The sequence below is a fragment of the Mytilus edulis genome, chromosome 2 (genome assembly GCF_963676685.1).
Source record: "Mytilus edulis chromosome 2, xbMytEdul2.2, whole genome shotgun sequence".
Classification (NCBI taxonomy): domain Eukaryota; kingdom Metazoa; phylum Mollusca; class Bivalvia; order Mytilida; family Mytilidae; genus Mytilus; species Mytilus edulis.
The window spans coordinates 94,092,411-94,105,847 of NC_092345.1; the positions used below are offsets into that span (position 1 = coordinate 94,092,411).

General features: G+C 31.7%; 1 protein-coding gene across 1 annotated transcript in view; it reads right to left on the reverse strand.

Moving 5' to 3' along the window:
- Positions 1–2,295: 2,295 nt before the first annotated feature.
- Positions 2,296–13,437, reverse strand: part of LOC139513510 (kinesin heavy chain-like) — a 43,649-nt gene continuing 32,507 nt past the window's right edge. The window contains exons 18-23 of the mRNA XM_071302099.1: positions 12,607–12,769; positions 11,958–12,029; positions 11,074–11,327; positions 10,571–10,650; positions 9,231–9,332; positions 2,296–5,148 (exon numbers count right to left, since the gene is read on the reverse strand). Of these exons, the coding sequence (XP_071158200.1) occupies positions 9,235–9,332; positions 10,571–10,650; positions 11,074–11,327; positions 11,958–12,029; positions 12,607–12,769 (667 nt within the window). The 3' untranslated portion in view covers positions 2,296–5,148; positions 9,231–9,234. The remainder of the gene's footprint in view (positions 5,149–9,230; positions 9,333–10,570; positions 10,651–11,073; positions 11,328–11,957; positions 12,030–12,606; positions 12,770–13,437) is intronic.

Here is a 13,437-nt window from a genome sequence, read left to right on the forward strand (position 1 = left end):
AGATATTTATAAAATAGAATAGAGAATGGAAACTAGGAATGAGTTGAAGAGAGCAACCTCACCAAAGAGCAGAAAACAGGCCACAAAACAGTGAAAAACCTGCACATAGAAGCAGGCTTCAGCTGGCTCTCAAACAATAAGTTTAAAAAAATGTTTTTTTGTTTGTTATTGCCATTCAAGCAGCCTTTGAACAGATCAAATGTGTGCAGCAGCATATATTAACAAGTGTTGACATGTTTGAACTTGTGTGGAAAGTCTGTAATATGAAGATTTCACTACAAGTATCACCTATATCTAACTTGATTAACTATCCATGTAAATTAGGTCAAGGTAAGAGGAAGATCTCCAGACAGGCATGTATGTGACTTTACAATCATACAATACCACTGTGTATCATCGGTACAGCCAATATAGGTACTAACCAAGCGGTTGTGATCGATTTTTCTTCTGACACAGTATGAAAATCTTTCTTTTGTTTACATAATATAAATGTGTACTTCAGTCTAAACATTATTGTTGTTTAAGAAATGATTTGGTCGTAGGTTGGTGATTAGAGACGTCTCATTATTTTCCCAAAACAAGAACGTACTAAAAACATGTGCAAATACTTGTCAAAGAAGTTAGCACTCATCTCATTTGATATGATTCTATACTCATTGCAACTCTTTTTCTGATGGAAGGCCACTGTGTGTGTGTAATAAGTATAGCTGCTTCAGTAATTGGCATTAAAATCTTTCATACATATGTTATTTCCATAATTTATTCGGAAAAGAAGCATTGTGTAAGGTGTATAGCTGACCACATAAATCCTTCTGTATGGTGCATAGTTAAATGAATGTACAGTATATAGTTTTTCAAGCTTTCAAGTACCTATTAAGCTATATCCGCTGTACCGATGATACACAGTGCATACACCAAATATAGAAAGCCTGTTGTCTACTACATCTGAGAAAATACAAAACTTAAGATTGACAAATGAACCATTAAAATAGGTCAAAGTCCGAAAAACCTGATAAAAGTATATACCATGCAATCATTCCACATACCAAATATAGTTGACTTTGGTTTATGTGCATATTCAACAAAGGACAGCCTCCAACACTGTAGATAAGAATAGAATTCATGACAAAATCTCTGAATTTTTTATCTTGTTTGGTTTACGAACAATCCCAATTTTACATACCCTTTAAATAGTTAACATCATGATGAACATATGTAACAAGTTGGGATAACTACAACTTCAGGGTAATGTACCTCATAGCCAAACACTGTACATTCAGAAATTGTTGAGTGCATTTTTGAAGAATGGACAAAATTATGAGATAAATTATTTGATTTGAATATTTGCATACATATGTATGAATCAGACATCATAATGCAAGTTATTGTTGCAATACTCATACAGTCGCATTCTCAGAGTATTGCAAGGAAATATGTTGTACTGGAACAAAATGCCAACTTGATCTATTACTTGTCATTGTGTGAACTATTTAATAAATACCAATTTAATATATTCAAGCATGACCAAAAAAGGTTGAAAACTAATTACTTGAGTGAATTTTCAAAGTCAAAGACCATAAATCTGCAAATAAATTTCTAAGTTAAAAGACCACAAAGTCACCAGACCGGAACAAAATTTGAACTAGATCTGTTACTTGTCAGGATAAAATTATTTACCAATTATTAAATCAATGTCTTCAAGCATAACAAAATTAGGAAACTGATTAATTGAGAGAATTTTCCAAGTCCAAGGACCATAACTCTGTTCAAAATCACCAGGCCGGAACAAAAATCTAACTTAATCTGTTACTTGTTATGATAAAACTATATACCAATTATTAAATCTTGTATCTTCAAGCATGACAAAAAAATGTGCGGAAAATTGATTATTTGAGTGAATTTTTTAAGTCAAAGGGCCATAACTATGCACAAAATCATCAGACCTGAACATAATCTGCACTTGATCTGTAGCTTGTTATGATAAAACTATTTACCAAATTTCAAATCAATATCTTAAATCGAGAAGAAAAAAATGGTCGAACACTGATTTCCTGGACTGACGGATGGAAAGATAGAAGGACAGAGTGCAAACCTTCTGTTCCCTTTGACTTCATTGGAAGGGGACTAAAAATCTCCCAATAATTTCTGAATTTACAGTATGTTTATAAAATATTCTTTCTACAATGAGTGTTATAAATTTCCAACTATCAGCAAACAGGCAGTAGCTACACAGCACAAGTAAAATTTAAGCTGCTACTTTAAGCTGCTTGGCAATAAATTAACAAGTCAAAGAAATGAATTTTTCTACTTTTATTGTCACAGAGCCAATGTCACAAACACCCTGTTACATCTAAAGCAGTAAGCTGGTTTTTGTTGAATATTTACTATGGCCTTTAACCTTCACAAAGTGTAAACATGTATATTATATAAGACATAATGACAAAACTTGAAATTTTGAACAATGCAAAAATGAGAATTCTGCCCGCATAAAACTGACTATCGAGTCCTTTTATCTGCTTTCTTTTTACCCATGAAAGCTCTTTACTATTAAAAAAGCAAATTTTAAACAGATCAATTAAAAACTATCATATACACAATTTCATTCAAAAGCCTTTCACCAACTAACTACTTCAAAAACTGAACACAATAAGCATATGAAAGATTTGTTCTTTTATCACAGATTATATATGTTCTGTCAAAATTTGCTGCGGAACTGTAGCTCTTAGTTCCTTATGATATATTTTGACCATTTGCAGACCATAGAGATCTATGGTCTGCAAATAGTCAAAAAAATATCAAAGGACCTTGGAGCTACAGTTCCGCAGCTATGTCAAAATCTGCTTATGTCACACAAATTATCCTTACAACTATCTATTGACAAAGTCTACACATATATAGTACACACAGTATAAATACTTATTACATTTATGTCAATATCAATATAAAGAAAAAGTTACAATAAATAAAAACCATAAAAGTAACACTTGCACCAAACATACATAGAAAATGATTCAGTTATTTAAATGAATAAGGTAGGCTTTGATAAGTAACCTTTGTTGCATATAATATGCCCACATTCAATACACAAGTGTATGCCCAATACAATGTTGAGACAGGCTCTGATCTGGATTTTTATCTTCACATGAGGTACTGAGAATTAATATACATATGTATAATTAAGCCAATAAATGAATAAATATTGTTGTTGTATACTTTATAGCTGTGTTATTCCATACTGAGTCTATCAACAAAATGAGAACTTTATTTTAAAAAGTTTTTTTACTTCACCTGCTATCTTTTCTAAATTGTTAAAAATCTTCTTAAACATAAGTAATGTTTGATCAATAAAAACTATTTTTCATAATTATTGTTTTGTAAAACAGGGTTATTCTTTACCAATTTGGCAACCACCCACATTTTTTAAACAGTTTTTATGATATATTTCATCAACCAAACCTTTTATTTTTAATTTCTAGTCTTCAACATCAATATAAAAAAGACCCACCATGCTGACAAAAAAAGTTACCACTTGAAATACATGAGAGAGAATAATAAATATATTAAATATGTACACTAAATACACTCAATATATATAGATATGATGGTACCTGTACAAAGTCTCTACTGTACTGACACTATTTAAAACACTATAATTAGTACAACATACAATTTGATTAACTAATAATTTATTAATGTTAAAACTGGTTCATATTGCACATTTATTTACTAATGTTACATGTTTGTGTTTTGGCCTATGTAGTTTTTGCCACAAATATATTCATTTTTAATGTCTTTCTGAATATTAAAACATTTCAGTTTCACAATCATTCCTTTTTAATAACTTCTTGAAAATAAGCTTTTCTCCAGATCAAACATCAACCCCTTATATTGATATCCTTTCCATATCCTAACAAAGGTGCTTCTAACTGGAACGCTTCCCTCTTGATAACAATGCAATCAATTTGCAGTAGTTATACATTAGAAGTACTCTCACTGAAAGAATATCTAAAGGGTGAAATCTTTTTAATATCGAAAAAGAAGAATACAATTACTCTTCCAACAACCTCTAATCAAAGCCCATACATTAATGGAATTCTTATGAAAAGGTTAAGTTTTAAGCTTAAAATAGAAAACATCTCCATGTTAACCTACTTTCACTTCTGAAAGTGAAACAAAGAGCACATTGTTTTCCTACATCTATTATAAAGAAAATGTCTTTCGTCTACCTACATTCTAAAGAATGTGTGACTGAGAATTTATTTTCTTTATCCTACAGACAGATCCTATTGACCTACTGTTCTATTTTTAGATAAGACCAGACCGACATAACTAGACCCAATGATCATATTGTATGTTTCTAAAGTATGCTTAGTAATTTCATATCAATGTTAATGTATAACCAATCCATTTTCATAAATACTATAATACAACCATTTTAAAATCACAATAATATGGTTTAACTTATACATGTGGCAGTATATGAGGCTTTAGGTAGAAGTATTCAACATTAAATGACAGTAAAAAGTGAAATTCAATGAGCCTTTCATCATCTTTACAGATACTTTTATTAACTTGCATGGTTTTTTTTTTCAAAATTTATACGCTTGAAAAAAAAAATTGGCTTAATTGAAAAGTATTTATTTATCAACTTCTTATGTTTCTAGACCATTTTTTTTGGACAAAATAATGCAACTTTAATGCAATGAAATATAAAAAAAAATACCATCCCTATAACATTCAAATTCAAATTAACCACACATATTTATTTCGCTTTACTAATAATTGTTCAAGTGTGATATGGATCAACCCAACCCTTCCAATTATAGAAAGCAAGTCCCGGAAAAACCCATCTGCTATTGTAAATATTTAGCAAATTCCAATGTTTTAAAAATATTGGTGACCTTAACATTAAGGGATGAGTTTTAACACCCTTTTTTTATATGTATTACATGTCAATAATTATCCCCAAATTTGATTTGGTTGATAAATACTGGAAAAGTGTCCAATCTATGTCTATGAAAACATTATGTGCATATTTGTCAAACATCAAATGTTAATAAATAGTCTTAAAACAGCATGATGACTTTATAAAGCTTTGGACACAGAAAAGCTTTGGAATGCTTCTTCCACTGTATGCATTGAACACATCTGAAAAATATGAAAAATCATTACTTAAAATAATTTGTCATTCCCCAAACACCTACAGTTTATTTTCATACTAGAATTCAAAATTAACCTTTACTTAGTATTTTTTCAAGAAACCGCAAAAATAGATTGCTGCAAAGTGGAATGTGAAAATAAGTTGGATCACAATATTTGATGAGTGGTGGATGTGCACAGTACATGTATATAATGCTTATATATAGCGTGATACAAATTTCAGAAGCTCTGATTCTAGTTCCAAAGAAAAATTCTAGGAAAATTGCCTTTTTGTTCTGAATATATGAGTACACTGTATACATGAAGCTGAAGGACAATGGAAATGCATCATCCAGTACGGCAGCTCAAATAAATGATATCAATTTTTAGGTAGCTCTGATTCCAAGTTTAAGAAATTTATATGGCTTTTTTGTTTAGTTTAGTTTAAACGTATTGATTTAACCCTTTCATGCTGAATGTATCCTTTTGGCACACCCGCGCGCATGCCGAATGTATCCTTTTGGCACACCGGTGTAGATGCCGAATGTATCCTTAAGGATACATAGATTTCTATTTTTAGACGGTCACAGTGCAAACAGTAAAAATAACGTTTAAACATGTTTATTGGCCCCGTTGCTCCATGGATGTTATGATAAACACCAAATGCATTCCATATTTTAGTATCGGGCGTAAAAACACTGTTAAAATATGTTTTTTCAAAGATTGTTGAGAAAAAAAAACCTCGTGAAAAACAAAATGGCGGAATCATAAACAATCGTGGTCAGGCGTTTCATTTCGAGTTGAAACATTTAGAAAACTTAACCTGCGGTCATGAAAGTCGTTTAACTTGTACAAAAGTAGTAATTGTACGTATATTTTGGAGTTTTGGGAAGGATATTTGTAAAACAACCTGAAATCGAGACTTTGATTGTCGCCATCAGCTGCATGACTGTAAATTATTATTTCTCGTTGCCGTTTGACAGTCAACCTTTCATAACCGATTGAGTCAGAGTCTTTTATCATCGTTTTAGACACTCTCAGTCGTCTGTAGTGCTATGGATTTTATTTCTTTTCATTGAAAGGCTGTACTGCAGTATGTAGGTCGACAAAACGAAAGTCCACTTTCATTTAAAATAGAACCGGATATTGACAAAATTGACAGCTGAGTCTATAAATAGTGCGGTTAAAAAAAACATGTGTTGTTACATCTCATAGCTTTATTATTTTACAAAAAAGTGGTTTCGAAAGATGAGACAATATTCTGCAATCTTATTCGTATTTTAATCGAGTGTAAATTATTTTCCATGAGCATACAAAAATTTTAAAAGTCGTTTTGAAAAACAATGTTGACAGAGAGTAAAAAAAAACCTGAAAGATGCCAAGATGCTTATTTTTTATTTATGTAACAAATTGTTTTCTTTCTCATTTAAAAAAAAAAAACATTGTCAAAGAAGGGAAGTAAAAAAAATTATATTTGTTTTAGAAGGGAAGGGAAAAATATTTTTTTTCAGAATTGGAAAGGGAAATAAAAAGAAAAAAATTTTGCTGAAGGGAAGTGATTTTTTCCCAGAAGTGAAATAACATAAGGTGTTGTCTGCTGCTTCTGATTAATCTTGAGATGGCATAATTTATTATTGTAAAATAATACTGTTCCTGTATGTTTCTGAAAATAATTAATAGGGGTTAAATTTTTTGTTTTGGAAATTATGAGGAAGAACTACCCCCTCATGTTGCACACAAACACAAAAGATGAATGACCAGTGCGGCAGTGCCTAAAGTTTATTACAATTTGTAATGCCAATATAAGCAACCATTTTTAACACTAGGAAACATCTTTTTTGTGTTCAAAAAGGGACTTCAAATGGTATATAAATTGCTTCTTCTCTCAGATGCCAAGTCATATACATGTAGTAGTAAGGAGTAAGAGAAAAAAAAACATCAAATTGGAAATGGGATAATGGGACCACATTAGGGTCTTGTAGCTGTTACCTTGTAAGTCAGCTTCTTAAATTTACACTGTTTATGGGACTAGTACACATAAGCAGGTGTCTTCATACCACATTAATATATATGCTTATATGTAAGTAACACTTGCTGATGGATGTAATAGATTAATTAATAGACTGGTAACAATGGTTATAGTATAACAACCTCACTCAAGTAATTTTTATTCATTTTTTGACAAACCATTCCATTAAATAACCCAACAATATAAACAGAAAATAAAAAAAAAATAGTTTCCATTGTCCTCACTCAATTTCAAAATCAAAATTTATGATATGAATCCTCATATTCAACGAGTACGCAGCATTATAAACTAAAACAAATTTCATAGCTTCCAAATGTTATTACAAATTATATCAGCTCCCTGATGTAGCTTTCCATCAATGAATTTCAAAACTGCATTTTGCAGGAAAACATGTACATGATGTATTTTAATCCCTTTTAGGCACTAGTTTTCAACGACTTGAATCTGTGTCTACATATCATGAGTTTAAATAAAACAGTACCCAGTAGTTGTCTGCATATATTATCTTCTTTACCTCTACTGCATGTGATTAATAAATTTAACTATGATGAAAATAAATTTATAAAATATTAATTGTCAGCTTTTGGTACATGTATTTATTTGTGCTGCTTTAACAAACATCAGTTGATGTATTTGTCAATTTTATGTTATTTTATACATCCTAAATTTTGACTACATAGTTCAGATTTTAATTTCAACAATTTAAAAAAAAAAAAAATTCACTAGGCACTTTATCTTGAGATACAGCTGAATATTTGCTTCTTTGTAGTACATTTATTAATGCTTAAATATATTTTTTATATTATACAACCCCCATGACCCAAATCAAATTTATTGGAAATTTCATGGATCACTTTTTGGGTTCATATACTTTTATTTTTTGGAAAGCTTTATCTCATTCACATGTGGAAGAATTAAGGCATTATTGGGATTAATTCATAAAGTGAAGAAGTTCCATCGATTATTATTGCAGTTAAAAATTATTTTTAGTTAGTTCAGTAATCGCACATGGGGGTATTTTACAACTCGTCTGGAAGAGTTATTGTCTGTTATCGAGCCCGAGTTATCTTTCTTCTTTCGAAACCGTAAACAAATGGCGGCCAAAATCTACGTGAACGACAGTCTCGATTTACAAGTATTTTTGCCAAGAAAACGAAAACAGAAAGAAAATAACTCAGTAGCTCATAGAAATAGAATTTTGAAACACACATGTGCTTAAGAAATGTTGCCGAATGGAAGTAAAAGTGATATACGGTAGGCAATGATAAAAATTATCTTCCGACTCAATCAATCTACGTTTTCGACACACGTTTTTAAGGTAAACTGCTTCTCACTCTATGAAGAGGTTACGGACGCTCAACCTATGATATTTATCTACATTTTATCAAAGTTTGACCGCACAACTCGCTACGGTTCCCGAGTTTTCAGTGACCAAAACTACGAAGTCGTTTTTGCTGAAGCACATGTCAAATTAATCCCTGTCAAGCAAACGGCTCGTGCAAATAAATTTAGACCAGGGAATCAAGCGAAAAAAATTAATTCAGTAGTGAAAGTGTTAAAGTGGATTGGGAAACAATCTATTGAAACTTATACTAATCCCTTTCCCCTTTGCAGGTGCAAGTGCTGCCTTGAAGCTGCATAAGCCTGCACTTTTTCGAAATCTACAAGGGTGTCTTTTACATGCAAGAGACATGGCTCTCTCTTAACATGGGTCAGCAATCATCGTTTCTCAAGACCATACTCACAAATGGTGTCAATGGAGAGCTGAAAATTCAGACCCTGAAATTCTCTTTTCAGAACAGGGATAGAACCAGGAACCTTTGTGTTGGTAGTCTGATGCGCTAACCACTACAAAACGGACATTTTGAGTAAGAAGATATTAGTATTTGGTTTTAAAATAAGATGAGTGATGAGTTATGAGGATCTGATTTGTAATTCCTGAAAAAAAGCAGCAAAATATAAATGAGGAGACAAAGCAGTATTACTATGAGGAGTGGGGGCATGAAGAGACAAATAATAGTGTGATGCACATGCAACTCCATGGATCAGTCTATCATCTTACTTAATTACTGTGGACCATTTACAGCCATTCCACCACCTCCTCTGATACCAGTGCTTGTGGCTGGAGAACCTCCAGGGTGTTGTCCTGGTCTTATTGGCTTGGCTGAGGAGAAAAAAACAATATGAAGAATTAAGCCTGACTTCTTTTTCATTCAAATCAATCACATGAAAAACAAAGATTTTATTGCAAAACTTTGTGAATAACTAAATAATTTGTGAATAACTAAATAACTATAATATGAATGATTTTTTCCATTAAAAACATTTGAAGTGTCAATTAAACTCAAATTTCTCACATTTATTAGTCAACATTACAAAAGATATTGGTTTTCTAATTCATTTCCTTTTAATTCAAGTATCAAACAAGAATGTGTCCTAAGTACACGGATGCCCCACTTAATCATTTTCCATGTTCCATGGACCGTGAAATAGGGTAAAATCTAATTTGGCATTAAAATTAGAAGGATTATACTATAGGGAACATGTGTACTAAGTTTCAAGTTGATTTGACTTCAATTTCATCAAAAACTATCTTGACCAAAAACTTTAACCTGAAACTTCCACTTTCATTTTCTATGTTAAGTGGACTGTGAAATTGGGGTCAAAAGTCTAATTTGGCTTTAAAATTAGAAAGATCATACCATAAGCAACAAGTGTACTAAGTTTCAAGTTGATAGGACTTCAATTTCATCAAAAACTACCTTGACCAAAAACTTTAACATGAAACTCCCACTTTCATTTTCTATGTTCAATGGACCGTGAAAATTGGGGTCAAAAGTCTAGTTTGGCTTTGAAATTAGAAAGATCATAGCATAAGCAACAAGTGTACTAAGTTTCAAGTTGATTGGACTTCAGCTTCATCAAAAACTACCTTGACCAAAAACTTTAACCTGAAACTCCCACTTTCATTTTCTATGTTCAATGGACCGTAAAATTGAGGTCAAAAGTATAATTTGGCTTTAAAATTAGAAAGATCATAGCATAAGCAACAAGTGTACTAAGTTATAAGTTGATTGGACTTCAGCTTCATCAAAAACTACCTTGACCAAAAACTTTAACCTGAAACTCCCTCTTTCATTTTCTATGTCCAATGGACCGTAAAATTGAGGTCAAAAGTATAATTTGGCTTTAAAATTAGAAAGATCATATCATAAGCAACAAGTGTACCAAGTTATAAGTTGATTGGACTTCAGCTTCATCAAAAACTACCTTGACCAAAAACTTTAACCTGAAGCAGGACGAACGAACGGAGCCACAGACCAGAAAACATAATGCCCCTCTACTATTGTAGGTGGGGCATAAATATGTACATATGGTGTCTTTGATGACACATTAACTTACCAATCTGTGCAGCATGTCCTCTCCTAGCCAAGTTCTTCTGTCTCACAGCTTCTTTAATTCTATCCACTTCATGTTGATATCTGTAATAAAGTTTCTCACTTTAAATCTTATTGTTGTAAAATTACTATCCATTATTGCCGCAATATATAGTCTTTTAGTGCGGATGAAGCATAAAGAAATCACAAATCAATAATATTCCTTATTATTTTATTCATCTTTTTATTTGATTATTCCTCTAATGTTGTTTAGCACATACATTACATGACAGTATATTGGGTCTCACTACTTGACAACAATATTGTAATCTGATTTAGTTGAGATAAAAATTTCATTATGTGAAGATGTTGTTTATTTCATTAGATTATGTGTCATCTTCTATAGATAAAAAGGGGTCTTTGTTTTTAAAAAACTTAAATGTCAAATTTCAATTCAATATTACTTCTGCATGATTTGTGTATTTTTCTAAGCAAAGACAGAATATTTGTAGACATGTGACTGCTTACCTCTTTCTGTCCCTCATAGCTCCTTCTTTAGCCTCCTTCAAGGCACCTTCTAGGGCCTTGACCCTTTCCATGGTAGCTCTCAGTCTCTTCTCTAACTTAGGAAGTTCACATCGGAGATCAGCATTGTCCCTGACCAATTGTTTATGCACCTTTGTTAGTTGTTCTAGGTTATTTTCCAGGAATGAGATCTTCTGTTTCTGGGCAGCATTGCCTCCAATATCATCATCTTCATCATCATCCTTTTTCATCTGGGACTATAACAAACAAGATCAGTTTAAATGTAACTGATGAGAGCTGTCAGTTAAATGCCTAGGAATGATATGTTTCTTTTAGACTGAGTTTTACTGTGCTAATGCTATGTGTTTCTTTATTCTAGATTGGCTAGAGGTATAACGGGGAGGGTTGAGATCTCACAAAATATATTAAACCCCGCCTAGTTTTTGCGCCTGTCATAAGTCAATAGCATCTGGCCTTTGTTAGTCTTGTATGTTTTTCAATTTTAGTTTATTTATATGTTTTGGAATTTAGTGTGACATCCATTTAACTGAACTAGTAAACAATTTATTTGGGGGCCAGGTGAGGACCACCTCCTGGTGCAGGATTTTCTTGCCGCGTTGAAGACCCATTGGTGGCCTTCAGCTGTTGTCTGCTCTTTGGTCGGGTTGTTGTATCTTTGACATATTCCCATTCTTAATATCATTATTACTTAGAACAAGAATTTTGGTTCAATATCATTTGGTATGTAGTTGTGGTATTCCAGTATTATAACATCACTAGTGGTCAAATAAATTGAATATATGGTAGGTAAAGTGAAATAATATATTACGTAACTAAATTGAATAAATGGCAGGTAAAGTGAAATAATATATTACGTAAATACTTACCTTTCTTACTCTGTTCTGGAGATCTTGTACAAACAATTTTCTAAGGTTATGTAATGTTTGTAATTCTTTAGCCTGAAAAACAACAAATATATATATCTGTAAGTTTCATATATATAGTTTCAACTTAATGTGAACATAATTTTTGTAAACAACCTGAACAAAAAACTTGAACCTGAAACAAAACAAATTTACAAATGAAAGAACTAACAGGCAAACATAATACCATCTTGTAGAATCATTGATATCAAACTTACAAATGGATGAACTAACTGGAAAACATAATGCCATCTTGTACAATCATTGATATCAAACTTACAAATGGATGAACTGGCAAACATAATGCCATCTTGTAGAATCATTGATATCAAACTTACAAATGGATGAACTAACTGGAAAACATAATGCCATCTTGTAGAATCATTGACATCAAACTTACAAATGAATGAACTAACTGGAAAACATAATGCCATCTTGTAGAATCATTGATATTAAAAAGAAGTTAAATACAGCTGACATATGCAAGAGCATAGTATAACTGCAAAATATGGATTGTCTACTCCTCTTTTGTGCCACAAGTTAACCCCATCTCTAGAATATCATTCATATTTCTTGCAACTAAGACAAGAAAAACTTGACAAATATAACATACCACTGTTTCCTCCAGTCCTTTGAGATCCTGTCTAGCTTGTTCTTTACGATCTATCTGTAGAGTGAGTTCATTCAGTTTAGCTGTCTTCTCTGATTCCTCAGCCTTCAGCTTGTCATAGTCTATTTGTAGTTTATCCAAAGCAAGAGACAATTTTTGGTTTTGTCTAAAATAAACAACATAATAATAATATATCTTTGTTATCAATAGCTTCTCTCTTTATTTCACTTTAGCAACATTCAATCAAGCATTTAACTTATATAAAACATGTGGTTGCTTATTATTTAGGCTAAATAGTGTAACCACCAATTTATAATTCATTTTGAAATATTTTCCATTTCAAATGATGTTTCTATCCATTATCTACTGTTAAAACTTACAAACAGAAGAAGCATGTAGATCTCTAGTTTTTATTTCAATATAAATATAAATGATGTTAAAAAAGAATGTTTTCCTTTTTCAATGCAAAACTACTGGAATAGCCTCATTTGTAAAGTGTGTGATGGCCTTACCAATAAACAAATTTTGCTACAAGATGTCATTTATCAATGTGTATAAGTTACATAACATTTGGTTGAGGCAGACTAAAGTTAGAGAACGGAAATGAAAAATTCAGCAATTTTTTATGTGTATAAAGGGGCATAACTCAAGAACTGTATAAAAGTGACGCCACCCAATTTCAAACATGATCTGTATTATGTAGTAATGAGCATTGTGTATAAGTTGTATAACATTTGGTTGAGGCAAATGATAGTTAGAGAAGGGAAACGAATAATTCATCAATTTTTTTCAAATGTAAAGGGACATAACTCTAGAATATTATAGTGACACCAC